General features: G+C 42.3%; 1 protein-coding gene across 3 annotated transcripts in view; it reads left to right on the top strand.

Annotated features, from left to right (window-relative positions):
* LOC133559275 (inositol polyphosphate-5-phosphatase A-like) overlaps positions 1-14,610 on the top strand; it is a 453,585-nt gene that overhangs the window by 209,582 nt on the left and 229,393 nt on the right. For all 3 annotated transcript variants that reach the window (XM_061910884.1, XM_061910882.1, XM_061910883.1), the window contains exon 6: positions 294-397. In XM_061910884.1, the coding sequence (XP_061766868.1) occupies positions 294-397 (104 nt within the window). The remainder of the gene's footprint in view (positions 1-293; positions 398-14,610) is intronic.

The following is a 14,610-nucleotide window of genomic DNA, read 5'->3' as shown; positions in this document are numbered from 1 at the left end:
CTGTATGCCTAGTGTGAATTACAGGATTTGGCTCCCGCCTACCTACATGCTCAGTATGAAATTAAAGAAATATTATATTTATACAGTGCAACAACATCTGTTTAAAACTTATTTTCTCCATTAGGTAGATGCCATTGGTTTGCATTCTCTCCAGCAGGTGGTGCAGTTGCCTGTGGAAGGTCGTGGCTCAGAGTGCACTTTCATGCTTTATTTTTTAAATAAATAATCACACAGGCGCTCTTTTAAAAATTAACCCTCTTTGATTGTTGCATGTATTCATTTTCTTCCATCAGCAAAGAAATTCCGGAAGGTGATCGGGAAGGAAACCTGCTCCGAGACACTAGAATGCACACCCATGCTGGAGAAGGAGAAGTTTCCTCAAGACTACTTTCCTGAGGTGAGTAGAGAGATGTTGTTTGGAAGAAAAATAGAATCGATCACATTTTCAATGGGAAAAAAAAAACATATATAGCAACTCAAAAAAATAACTGAAGTCAATTATGGTATATGTAAAAAAAAATAGTTATCAAATGTAGAAAAATATCCATTTCTTATGCTTCTTTTTATTAGTCCCAAGCTTGTCTACATTGTACTTTTTGCTGTGCAGTCAAAGACAAAATGCCTCCTCTGGCTGTCTTTTCCTCAATTTAAAGACAAACCGGTCTGTAAATTGAAATGTTAGATGTTGAAACTCTCCGCTGACTCCTGTGTGTTCAATTTTGCGACATGGTGCGATGCTGTGCGCCATCATAGGCAAGCTGCACATTGAGCAGGGCTATGCTGATGTAGTCATAAAGAGCACCGCCGCCTGCGTGTCATCCCCACACTCCCCACTCATCTGTCAAACATGCTCCGACGGCCGCCTCTGCAAATATATGCAAAACAGATGGATTCAGCTCTGTTCGCACACTTCCCCCAATTTCCATGTCTTTCACAAACTGTATGCCCCGCAGACAACCATGCAAACACACATGCATTCACACCCTAACAATTCAGACATCATTGATCATCAATCTGGATCTGATTTAAAACCAATTACACTAATTGAGGGAGAAATCCATTTATGTCAAAGCAATATTCTGTGTTCAACAGTACAATTTTAAAAAAAGCACAAACAAATTTGGCCCAGCATGAGAGGGACGAGGAGAAGGATGTATAGGAAAAGAGGCTGAGAAAAGTTTAGTGATTTATGCCCTTTTTCCTGACTGGGATATGAATCTGGGATGATGCTCCAGAGAACGGCACTCCAGATAATGTTAGCCCATTTAAAAAGAGCAGATTTGTGTAGTCTATCAGGGTCGCGATGTGTTTTTTTTCCCCCCGCCTGTCTCCCTCCTCCACCCCGTCCCCCCTTCCTCCGGCCCTCCATAGTGAGAAATTGGTTGTTATCATAGATCACAGATACGGCTCAAACCTCTTATGAAAGATGAATTAATTTCACTAATGCTTTAATGCAAAGCTCTCATGAGGGAGGCAGACTGGTGATAACCCCTGCATCGTCCCCGCTTCCTCCGCCTGTGATTTATGCCCTCTTTTAGTAGATGAAACTGCCTACATTTGCCATCCATCTGAGGCCTTGAGGAATCCTATTACATGGGGATCTTGGAACGAACACAGTCCCAAACCAGTTGCTTCAATTCCAGCTGCTTAAATTGGCCTCGACCGTATCATGGTGTTGCAGTCAGAAATGTACATAGACAAAGAGGGCAGCCATGTTCTTAACTGATATATCTGATGAGATTAGATCTTTTATAAATGACACACTAGTTTTTATTTGTTGGACTCTCGTGGAAGGTTAGAGAGCAATAGCAGACAGATGACTTGGTTGGTGGAAGACAGATGTTTTTTTCCCCTGCATGTGTCCTACATTTATAGTTACCCATCAATAAAATGTCAATGGGCTGAATGCTGATGACATCATGGTGGGAAGCGTCTGTGTGCACGCTACAGTGGAAACTCCAATTTGAAATGCAATCTGTTTCAGCAAAATGGTCAACCCTTTTATGAGTTCAAATTTTGAAACAATCTATATGGTCTATATACATTTTTTTGTCAAACTGGATTTTTTTTAAGGGGACATACTATGTATTTTTTTCTTCCCTGACTTTTAATGTTGCTACAATGTTTGATATTTGTGTGAAACGTACGGCCCTTGGACCGAATCTGGCCCGCGAGATGAGTATAAAGTATAAAAATGTGCCGAAATTTTGGAATGAAAGAAACTGCTGTTCTAAATGTGTCCACTAAATGCCGCAGTAGCAAGTATTTGTATATGATGCTACATATGTAAAAAAAAATCTAAATTCAACCACATGATGTTAGTGCACCAGTCGAGGAAAATGAGCAAACTACATAAATAACATCCTGTAATTTATGTAATGTACGGCAAGATTTGCAGTTTACAAGTGAAACTCTCCTTTCCTCTGCAACCAGCATGTCGGCCATCTTGTCACCGCTAATTGAGCACTGAGCGTGTCACCCGTGGTCGCTTTGTGTGATAATGGACCAGAGGCACAACACACCTGAACTCAACTAAACACACACCTGTAGCACTGCATGCATGGCACTTTCACCTGTTTCTCTCCCTTACCATCAACATAATGACAACATTAATAATAGCAATGTAGTCATAACAATAATACAGTAATACAATAATGCAATAGTAATGATACTACAGTAATGATAATATTATAACAATAATAGTGATAATAAAATAGCAATAATGATATAATACTCATGATAATATTGATACGATAATATGATACAGTAGTAACATTAATACTCTACCATAATAATGATAATACAGTAATAATAATAGTATCGAGGGCTGGAATTGGCGGTTGAATCACCAGGAATGGTTCTCGGGCGCGGCCGCTGCTGCTGCTCACTGCTCCCCTCACCTCCCAGGGGTTGATCAAGGGTGATGGGTGGGATGCGGGGGGCGGGTTTCGCCGCGCCCGGTGTGTGTGTGATGATCATTGGTACTTTAACTTTAACTTTAATAACAATAATGATTGATAATATAAATGATAATGATAATATAATAATACAGTAATAACAGTACAAAAGTAATACTAATACAATAGTGGGAAAGCAAGGCGCTGTTGGGAGAGTGGCCGTGCTAGCAACCTGAGGGTTCCTAGTTCGATCCCCAGGGTCTACCAGCCGAGTCACGTCCATTGTGTCCTTGAGCAAGACACTTCACCCTTGCTCCTGATGGGTGCTGGTTAGCGCCTTTCATTGCAGCTCCCGCTGTCAGTGTGTGAATGTGTGTGTGTGAATGTGGAAGTAGTGTCAAAGCGCTTTGAGTACCTTGAAGGTAGAAAAGCGCTATACAAGTATAACCCATTTACCATAACCCATTTAAATAGATTTCGATATCATTTTTTAATATTGATTGATTGAAAATTAACACCACTGAGTTGACTGATGAACATTATCCCATAATTGATCCAGAAAATATATATAACGACAAACAAAGATAGAATACTGTTAACCGCAACATGTAAGTGTAAAAACAATATTTGTACATTTTCAGAATGTGCTCGTTCTTTTTTTTAAAAACAAAGAAAACAATCTAAAGTTGTCTTAATTTTCAAGTTATTGTGCAAGGATTTTACCAGTCCGGCTCCCATGGGAGTCAACTTTTCTCCGTGGGGTTCCGGATCTAAAACGAGTATGACACACCTGTATTAAATTATGACAAAATTTCAAATCATAAGGTTCATGCATTTTGGCTCGAGCTGACACGCAGTTTTGGATTCTTCTGTTAATGAGGTTTGGCAGTCTGACTATCTTGGCTACTTACTGTAAGGTGTAAGGTAAGATAATGTATTATTGCCATATAATTGTGTCATGCACCAAATAAAACCGACATGTCACATACAATGTTATAAACGCTACTAAAATTAGTTGTTTATTATTTGTCCCTGAAACGATCCGGGAGTTTATACATATTGTTGTGACTGGGTAAAATTGCATTATATTAATGAAATATATTTTTTGACTATGTCTGGGAAGAGAAATGGCGGCGACGACTAAACAATATATGTAACAGTGTACATTTTCAAAAAATAATTGTTGATACTTTCGGAGAAGGTGGGACGTGGTTTCATTTGCAATCATTGAACGCTTCCACAACAGACAGATTTAAGGCTAGAAAAGCAGGTTATAAATGTGACCGTGGTGCAAAATTTACCACAGGGAAGTGTTCTAAATGTAGATTGAAATTGTCACCTTTAGATTATATTGGATGAGTTAGCTATTGTGCTGTATAATAACAACCTGTGATGGCATGAGGAGTAAATTGGGAGGATTTACAATGATGCCTATTTAAAGGCCTACAAAAACCACCTACTACCCACCACGCAGTCTGGTAGTTTTTATATCAATGATGAAATATTAACATTGCAACACATGTCAATAAGGCCTTTTTAGTTTACCAAATTGCAATTTCAAATTTCCCGGGAGTTTCTTCTTGAAAACGTCACGTGATGATGACGTCTACGCATGACGTCAAGGGGTTTTAGGAAATATGAGCGCTGCACACACACACACAGCTAAAAGTCGTCTGCTTTAACCGCATAATTACACAGTATTTTGGACATCTGTGTTGCTGAATCTTTTGCAATTTGTTCAATTAATATTAGAGAAGTCAAAGTAGAAAGATGGAGTTGGGAAGCTTTAGCCTTTAGCCACACAAACACACGGTGAGTCCTTGTTTAAAATTCCCGGAGGTGAAACTTTACTATGGATCACAGCGGTCAAGCAAACATGGTTCCCGACCGAATGTCAACCAGCAGGTTTCGATGAGAAAGTTGTGGTATAAAGTCGCTTCTTACCGGAGATCAGCTGAGCTTGCCCCATCCATAAAGCTGCCGTCGACTTCCCTGAGACATTGGCGTCAAGACACCCGTGGACACACACCTCCTACTATCAGGTATTGTTAAACTCACTAAAACACTAGCAACACAATAGAAAGATAAAGGATTTCCCAGAATTATCCTAGTATTTCTAGTCCATCGCCATCAATATCCTCAAACACGAATCTTTCATCCTCGCTCAAATTAATGGGGAAATTGTCGTTTTCTCGTTCCCAATAGCTCTTTTTGTTGGAGACTCCCATTAAAAACAATGTGAATATGTAAGGAGCCATCAACATGTGACGTCATCGTCTGCGACTTCCGGTTAAGGCAGGACTTTTCTGTTAGCGACCGAAAGTTGCGAACTTTATTGTGGATGTTCTCTACTAAATTCTTTCAGCAAAAATATGGCAATATCTAGAAATGATCAAGTATGACACATAGAATGGACCTGCTATCCTTGTTTAAATAAGAAAATCTCATTTCAGTAGGCCTTTAAGTCATACAAGTGTAAAAAGAACATAATCTCTGTTAATAATGACACTTAAAGTGGACCTATGATGTTTATAAACTACATTTAAAACACTTCCTTGTGGTCTAGATCAGTGGTACCCAAGCATCGGTCTGGGAGCTGGTACCAATCCATGACACATTTGCTACCGGGCCTCATAGACATATTTGATCATTTAAAAACAACCACATTTTCGTCGAGTAAACTTTTGCCTGTCCCACTAGAATAGGTTTGTTCATAGTTGTAAAATAAAACTCCTGAAGTCGCCATGTGTTACATTTGTCCGTGCAAATAATGCCTACATTAAACCACTTCCTAGTGCAAAGAAATTCTGGACCCCTGGTCTACATAATAAGCATTGGATAGGCATGGTGGGAATTTTGCGTACAAGTCATGTGTTTTATGAGATTGCATTGTATCCTTTGAAATAAACTCCATCCATCCATCCATTTCTACCGCTTATTCCCTTTTGGGGTCGCGGGGGGTGCTGGTGCCTATCTCAGCCTTATCTAATCTAATAAACTTTTGTTAAAAAATCGCATTCACAACCCACCCTCTCCAAAAGTATCATAATTTTTGCTTTTGAAATTATGCAGTGTTAAATATATATCTTGAAGACAAACAGTACCGCTATTTTTTTTCATTCACAGTCGAAAATAAAGATTTTTAAACATAATATTTACTTGATCACAACATTAGAATCAATGGCCGGTACAAAAAATATGTTTTTATTAGCATTTATGTTATTGCATGCAGCATGTCTGTGCTATTATGCACATGCCAAGGTTATATGAAAATAATACTTTATCTTACCTTTTTTGTGTTCCTTCAAACCAAGTTGTAATGTCCCAATGACGCCGCTTTACATGTCAGATGTTCAGCTGTAGTAGCCCAAATTTCAAAGACAAATAAACACGGAAGTATGTATTTTATAGAGATATCTGATAAAATCGGACTGCCGGTATTATCGGCCGATAAATGCTTTAAAATGTAGTATTGGAAATTATCGATCTGGAATATAGCTAAATGGATAATTATTGATATAAAAAAGTAAAATGTATGTATTTTTAAAACAAAGCTGTACGGAGTGGTACACGGATGTAGGGAGAAGTACAGAACAGTTGCGTCCCCCAGTCATACTTGCCAACGCTCCCGCTTTTCCCAGGAGACTCCCGAATTTCAGTCCTCCTCCCGAAAATCTCCCGGAGCAACCATTCTCCCCACTTCCACCCAGACAACAATATAGGTGGCGTGAATTAAAGCAGTGCCTTTGAGTGCCGGCCCAATCACATAATATCTACGGCTTTTCACACACACAAGTGAATGCAAAGCATACTTGGTCAACAGCCATACAGGTCACACTGAGGGTGGCTGTATAAACAACTTTAACACCGATAAAAATATGAGGCACACTGTGAACCGACACCAAACAAGAATGACAAACACATTTCGGGAGAACATCCGCACCGTAACACAACATAAACACAACAGAACAAATACCCAGAACCCCTTGCAGCACTAACTCTTCCGGGAAGCTACAATATACACCCCCAGGCCCCGCCCACCTCATCCTCCTCATGTTCTCTCAGGGAGAGCATGTCCCAAATTCCAAGCTGCTGTTTTAAGGCATGTTAAAAAAATAATGCACTTTGCGACTTCAATAATAAATATGGCAGTGCAATGTTGGCATTTTTTTCCATAACTTCAGTTGATTTGTTTTGGAAATCCTTGTTACATTGTTTAATGCATCCAGCGGGGCAGCACAACTAAATTAGGCATAACAATGTGTTAATTCTATGACTGTATATATCGGTGTCGATTGATATCGGTAATTAAGTGTTGGACAATATCGGATATTGGCAAAAACGCCATTATCGGACATCTCTAGTATTTTATATTAATTTCATAGACATACTGTGAAACACTATGGAGGGCATGAAACAAGAAGGAATGTATTGAAGTTCTGGCGGCAGCAATCTGGGCTGGTCGACTCAGCAGAGGAAGAGGCTTGCATAGACAATATGTCCAAGAATGACTACCCGGTATATAATTACGTCAATCTGTGACCTCACTGATTTCACACGGTTAGAAAAATACTCCGAAGACCGACAGACGCAACATTTGTAATTTGCCGCTATTTCTTTCTTGAATTCCATCGTGTTTTTCCCCTTCATTCACAAAGTGCTGGCACCCACCACTTTCTTTGGTCCCAGGGTGGCTTATTTTGCTGTCGTATTCAATTAAAAAAATCAGGGACTGAGTGCCTGTTTAACTAAAAGTTTGCCTGTACTAAAAGAGGTGCAAACTTGATAGCGCAGACACAGCTTATCCACTTGACTTGTTCTAAAGGGATTGCGTCTGTTAAGTGAGCAGAGTAAGGTGTCTAATCTATTTTGCATCTCTTTATTCATAAGCAAAGTATATGCTGATCATCAAAACACCCGCAATACTGGGAGTAGGTGATGCAAATATACCGTAGTTTTCGGACTATAAGTCGCAGTTTTTTTCTTAGTTTGGCCGGGGGTGCGACTTATACTCAGGAGCAACATATGTGTGAAATTATTAACACATTACCGTAAAATATAAAATAACGTAAGGGACTAGACGTATAAGATTTCATCGGATTTAGAAATTAGGAGTGACAGATTGTTTGGTAAACGTATAGCATGTTCTATATGTTATAGTTATTTGAATGACTCTTACCATAATATGTTACGTTAACATACCAGGCACCTTCTCAGTTGGTTATTTATGCGTCATATAACATACACTTATTCAGCCTGTTGTTCACTATTCTTTATTTATTTTAAATTGCCTTTCAAATGTCTATTCTTGGTGTTGGGTTTTATCAAATAAATTTCCCCCAAAAATGCGACTTATACTCCAGTGCTACTTATATATGTTTTTTCCTTCTTTATTATGCATTTTCGGCCGGTGCGACTTATACTCCGGAGCGATTTGTAACGGTAATTATTTTATCATCATTATTCACCGTTTTTGGAGCACTATTTGGGGTTTTATTTAGCACGTGTGGAAAGGACGTTCTGTCTGACACAGACGCACACGGCTCTGAGAAAAGAGGCACTGAAGCTGCAAATTCAGACGATAGACAGAGAATCCTCCGTCTACGTGTACGTTTCAACATTTTGGACAGTCAGAAATAAAACATATTAGGCATATTGTCTATTCTACAATTTCCTTTTTTAATTTTATTGCTGCTGCATGAAATAAAGGACTGATTAAAAATAATTCAATTTGATGTTTTTTGGTGTCTTCTGACATTATTATTTTTTTAAAGTTGTTAGTTTTTTTTATTTATTTAGGAAACCTTTTACGATAAGATATCTTCTACATGTAAAGACGTCTTTCAGTAAGCATATTTTTGCGTTTAAGTGATTCCAGACGCACAAATGCGCTGGTGATGCGATCCACAGCCTCGCGCACAGAATTAAGTGTCAGTGCCAATATGTTTCCGTTGTCCAGACTTGAATTCAGAAAAGGTGTTACGGATTATAAATGTGTGCTGCCGGGTCAACACATCACGCACAAGTAGGCAAGAGAACATGAATGTGCAGGAAATGATCGTCTTAGTAGTAAAAGCCCTGTATGCATGCAAAATCCTCATTTAAAATAGGGCAGTCTGCACAACTTTTCAATTGCACATGCAGTGTTAGTTGATCACACGCAACACAGTCACTCGTGTAGTATACTATTTTATTGTTTGCATAAGCTGTCTTGCGCGTAATATATGGATCTTAGTAAATCAGGCCCTTAGTCACCAGAGGAGTCAACAAACTGCACAACGATTCCGGAAACTGGACCAGTTTGTTACACGCATTTTAAACCAGGGCAATTTTTTTTAATGAATAATTTTCATGAGAAACAGAATCCAATGAAAGCGGGCTGTTCTAAAGTGAGTTACCACTGTATACCTAAGCAAATCATTACACACAGGTGGAACATATTTCATAAGTAGATATGCAAGGGGTAACAATATTACTGTCTAAAAGAGCACCATTAGGTAATATTTTCTTTACCCCAAGGTAGATTTGTTCTGCAGTGAATCGAGATGAAGGAAGAAATAAACAAATGTGTCGACACAAAACAAAGCATGAATAATAAAAGACAAATTTGGCATCACATTAACAGAAAATTAAATCAATCAATCAACGTTTTTTTATATAGCCCTAAATCACAAATGTCTCAAAGGGCTGCACAAGCCACAACGACATCCTCAGTTCAGATCTCACATAAGGGCAAGGAAAAACTCACAACCCAGTGGGATATCAATGAGAATGACCATGAGAAACCTTTGAGAGGGCCGCAGATGTGGGTCAACCCCCCCATTGGGGAGACCGGACGCAATGGGTGTGGAGTGGGTCTAGCATAATATTGTGAAATACAGTAAGATAGAACTGCCATAAAATAATCAATGAATGCGTGCAATGTGATCAAAGCCAAAGTAATTTTTATTATCAATGTGTTTGAAATACAGGAAACAAAGAAATACAGGGGGGGGGGGAAGCCTTTCTCTCGGAATCAGGTTGTAAGCTTACTGCAACATGGATTTTTTTTTAAGCTATATGCAAAATATAAAGAAAAAAGAAAAATACATAAAATACAGGATAATGTACAAAATGTGCATTTTGAAAGAATATGCACATTTTGAATAGAGAAAAGCAACCACAACTGTGCATCAACAACAAATGTGCACAGACTTGGGTTTTGCACAATTATTTGAAAACATACGTACAAACCTCGTTTCCATATGAGTTGGGAAATTGTGTTGGGTGTAAATATAAACGGAATAGAATGATTTGTAAATATTTTTCAATCCATATTCATTTGAATGCACAAAAAAAAAAAATATATATATATATATATATATATATTTTTTTTTTTTTCGTTTTTTTTTTTTGTTTGATGTTCAAACTCATAAACTTGATTTTTTTTTTGCAAATAATAATTAACTTAGAATTTCATGGCTGCAACACGTGCCAAAGTAGTTGGGAAAGGGCATGTTCACCACTGTGTTACCTCACCTTTTCTTTTAACAACGCTCAATAAACGTTTGGGAACTGAGGAAACTAATTGTTGAAGCTTTGAAAGTGGAATCGTTTCCCATTCTTATTTTATGTAGAGCTTCAGTCGTTCAACAGTCCGGGGTCTCCGCTGTCGTATTTTAGGCTTCATAATGTGCCACACATTTTCGATGGGAGACATGTCTGGACTGCAGGCGGGCCAGGAAAGTACCCGCAGTCTTTTACTACGAAACCACGCTGTTGTAACTCGTGGCTTGGCATTGTCTTGCTGAAATAAGCAGGGGCGTCCATGATAACGTTGCTTGGATGACAACATATGTTGCTCCAAAACCTGTATGGACCATTCAGCATTAATGGTGCCTTCACAGATGTGTAAGATACCCATGCTTTGGGCACTAATACACCCCCATACCATCACAGATGCTGGCTTTTGAACTTTGCGCCTATAACAATCTGGATGGTTATGTTCCTCTTTGTTCCGGAGGACACCACGTCCACAGTTTCCAAAAATATTTTGAAATGTGGACTCGTCAGACCACAGAACACTTTTCCACTTTGCATCAGTCCATCTTAGATGAGCTCGGGCCCAGCGTAGCCGGTGGCGTTCCTTGGTGTTGTTGATAAATGGCTTTCACTTTGGATAGCAGAGTTTTAACTTGCACTTACAGATGTAGCGACCAACTGTAGTTACTTACGGTGGTTTTATGAAGTGTTCCTGAGCCCACGTGGTGATATCATTTACACACTTATGTCAGTTTTTGATGCAGTATTGCCTGAGGGATCAAAGGTCCGTAATATCATCGCTTACGTGCAGTGATTTCTCCAGATTCTCTGAACCTTTTGATGATTTTACGGACCGTAGATGGTAAAATCCCTAAATTCCTTGCCTTTGCTCATTGAGAAATGTTGTTCTAAAACTGTTCGACAATTTGCTTACAAAGTGGCTGCTCTCACCCCATTCTTGTTTGTAAATTACTTAACATTTCATGGAAGCTGCTTTTATACCCAATCATGGCACCCACCTGTTCCCAATTAGCCTGCACACCTGTTTGATGAGCATTCCTCAACTTTATCAGTATTTGTTGCCACCTTTCCCAACTTCTTTGTCACGTGTTGCTGGCATCAAATTATAAAGTTAATGATTATTTGCAAAAAAAACATGTTTATCAGTTTTAACTTCAAATATGTTGTCTTTGTAGCATAGTCAATTGAATATGGGTTGAAATTGATTTGCAAATGATTTTATTCTGTTTATATTTACATCTAACACAATTTCCCAACTCATATGGAAACAGGGTTTGTATCAACACAAATGAATACATAAAATAAAATACATATAAGCCTTTCAGTAGGGGCAGAGAGAGACAGTGAGACAGACAGGATGAGGATGAGGGGTGAGGTTCAGCATCCAAAGCTGAGGAGGGGCCCAGTGGGAGGGAGGTGGGGCGGAGGGTTCAGGTTCCTGACAGCTAAATGGATAAAACTGTTTGTTAGTCTGGTGGAGCTGGTTCAGAGGCTCCGGCACCGTCAGCTTAAGAGTCTGTGTTGTGGATGGTTGTGGTCACCACAATTCCGGATGATGTGCGGGTGAGGCGGGTGTTGTAGATGTCCAGGAGAGTAGGGAGTATGATGCCAGTTATTTTTCCTGCTGTGTTCACTGTGCCTTGCAGGGTATTGCCCTTGTGGGCAATGCAATTACCATAACACATAGTGATGCAGCTAGTCAGAATGCTCTCGTTGGTGCTCTTAGAGCAGGGCTCTTGCCTTCTTCAGCTTGAGGAGGAAGTATAGTCGCTGTTGTCCTTTCTTGGCCAGTGATTAGGGATGGGAGTCGCTAAGATTTTTCCAGTTCCGCTTCTATTTTGGATTTTAATTGATGATTTGGTTCTTTGTCAGTCCGTTATCGATTCTTATATGGAAACATAGAGAACAAAGAGAACAGAAAGGTGGAAAGGTGAACGTAACTAGACACTGTCAGGAAAACCCTGTATTTTGCTTATTTTGTGTTTCTTATGCTTCACTCTGTGACAATCTGTCACTTCATTTCTGTTAGTTTTTCGTGTTTTGGTATTTACTTCCTGCTCAGTGCTCTTATTTTGTTGTATTTCCTGTTTTATTCACGGAGCACTGTTGTTTTTCTCTTTTCATTTATTGGCAGCGGTTCACACCTGCTGTCAATCACACTAGTGTCTATTTATGTTGCACTCGAGCACTCCTCAGTGCTCGAGGATAAGATCTATGTTGGAGAATTTACTATGCAAGACTGCTTCATGTTTATTTCTGTTTCTTATGAGTATTAAATTATTTTCTTACCTTCACTCAACTCTCCTGGATTCTTGCATCATCGGGGACACACAACTGCAGCCATGCGAGTTCTCAACAGTATCATCGAGCCAGAAAGTGTCCCCGCGAGAATCCCTGTCGGCAATCCTCAGCCGACGTTCTGGACCGCACAATTCCTGGAGGACTTGAAGGCCAGGTTTGTGCGGTCCCAGCCAACAGACGCGGACCCTCTCCCCTCGGCAACGCCACCGGCTTCGGCTCTCCGACCGGCGGGTCCCCCGCCGCCATCTTTCCTCTCGGCTCGACGGCTGGCTGCGGCTCTCCGACCAGCACGTCCGCCACTTCCTGCATGCCTCGCGGCTCCCGCGGCAACGCTACCAGCTACGGCTCACCGACCGGCGCGTCCTCCGCCACCTTCCTTCTTCTCGGCAACGCTACCGGCTACGGCTCACCGACCGGCGCGCCCGCCTCCTCCTTCACGTCTCGCGGCTCCTGCGGCTCTGTCGCCGACTGCGGCTCTCCGACCGGCACGTCCGCCGCCGCCATCCTTCCCGTCGTCTGCTGAGCTGCTTCTCCCTGCTCCTACGCAGCTTCCAGCGGCTGCTCCCCGGCTGCTCTTTTTGCCAGCTCCTGCTCTCTTTTTTGGTTCGCCGAGAGCTCCAGTGGAGCCCACAGTGAGGTCGCTTTTGTCCTCCTGCTGGGACTCGGCGCGGGACGTGTCTTCGTCCCTCTTCCTGGCCCCCTCCCGCCCGTCCCTGGTTTTCGCACCGGGCGACTCCGACGAGCAGGCACGTCTTCCCGCAAGTGTGGACGGCATCTGGCAGCCGCCTAGTGGAGGGGGGCCCACAATACACCGCGGTGCAGCCAGGCACACACCGCTGTCATCTTCGCAAGCGTTTCCTTCCACGGAGACATCTACGTGCCTGGCGGGCTTTCGCACAGCTCCACGCCTAGCCCCAACGCCGGCTCCACGCCAAGTTCCAACGCCGGCTCCACGCCGAGTTCCAACGCCGGCTCCACGCCGAGCTCCAACGCCGGCACTACGCACAGCTGCAACGCTGACATCAGCAGCACCACGCCGGCCTCCAACGCCGGCACTACGCACGGCTCTAACGCCGCCAAGAGCAGCACCACGCCGGGCTTTGTCACCGCCGGCATCCGCTACTCCTCGGCCGGCATTTGCTGCTCCTCGCCCGGCGTCTTCATCTGGCTATTTCACGACACCGATGACAGCTGCCACTACTCGCGGCGGTGCAGCCGAGCACACGCCGCTGTCAGCTTCCACTCCACCGATCACGTCTGCCGCTTTCACGCCGCTGTCATCCACGCCATCGTTCTCTCCCACGGGGACGTCCTCGTCGCCGATGGGACTTTGCACGACACCGCCATCATCGTTGTTGTTTTTGTCGCCGCCTGCTCCAACGGCGGCATATGCTGCTCCTCGGCCGGCATTTGCTTCTCCTCGCCCGGCGTCATCATCTGCCGCTTTCACGCCGCCGATGAAGCCTGCGGTTTTCACGCCGCCGATGACGCCTGCTGCTTCCCGGCCTGCTTCGGCGCGCCCGCCTCTTCGTCGGCCGCAGATGTGGCCGTGCCATGGGCGTTCTCCTCGCGGGACGCACTCTCCTCTTTTTCGGCCAGTGATGTGGCCGTTCCCTGGCCGCCCGCCTCGCCAGCTCCAGCGGCGTTCTACGCGCCGCCGCCACCTGACTTTCCCTTGCTGGCTGCGGGGACGCGAGGTTTGGCGACCTTCCACCAAATCCTCCCTCCACTCTCCCTTAAATTTTGGATTTTTTCTTTTCCAGGGAACATCTGGTATCTGTTCCTTGAGGGGGAGGTCCTGTGACAATCTGTCACTTCATTTCTGTTAGTTTTTCGTGTTTTGGTATTTACTTCCTGTTCAGTGCTCTTA

Source organism: Nerophis ophidion, linkage group LG09, assembly GCF_033978795.1.
Source record: "Nerophis ophidion isolate RoL-2023_Sa linkage group LG09, RoL_Noph_v1.0, whole genome shotgun sequence".
In the NCBI taxonomy this organism is placed as follows: Eukaryota; Metazoa; Chordata; class Actinopteri; order Syngnathiformes; family Syngnathidae; genus Nerophis; species Nerophis ophidion.
This window is presented reverse-complemented; position numbering and strand designations above follow the sequence as displayed.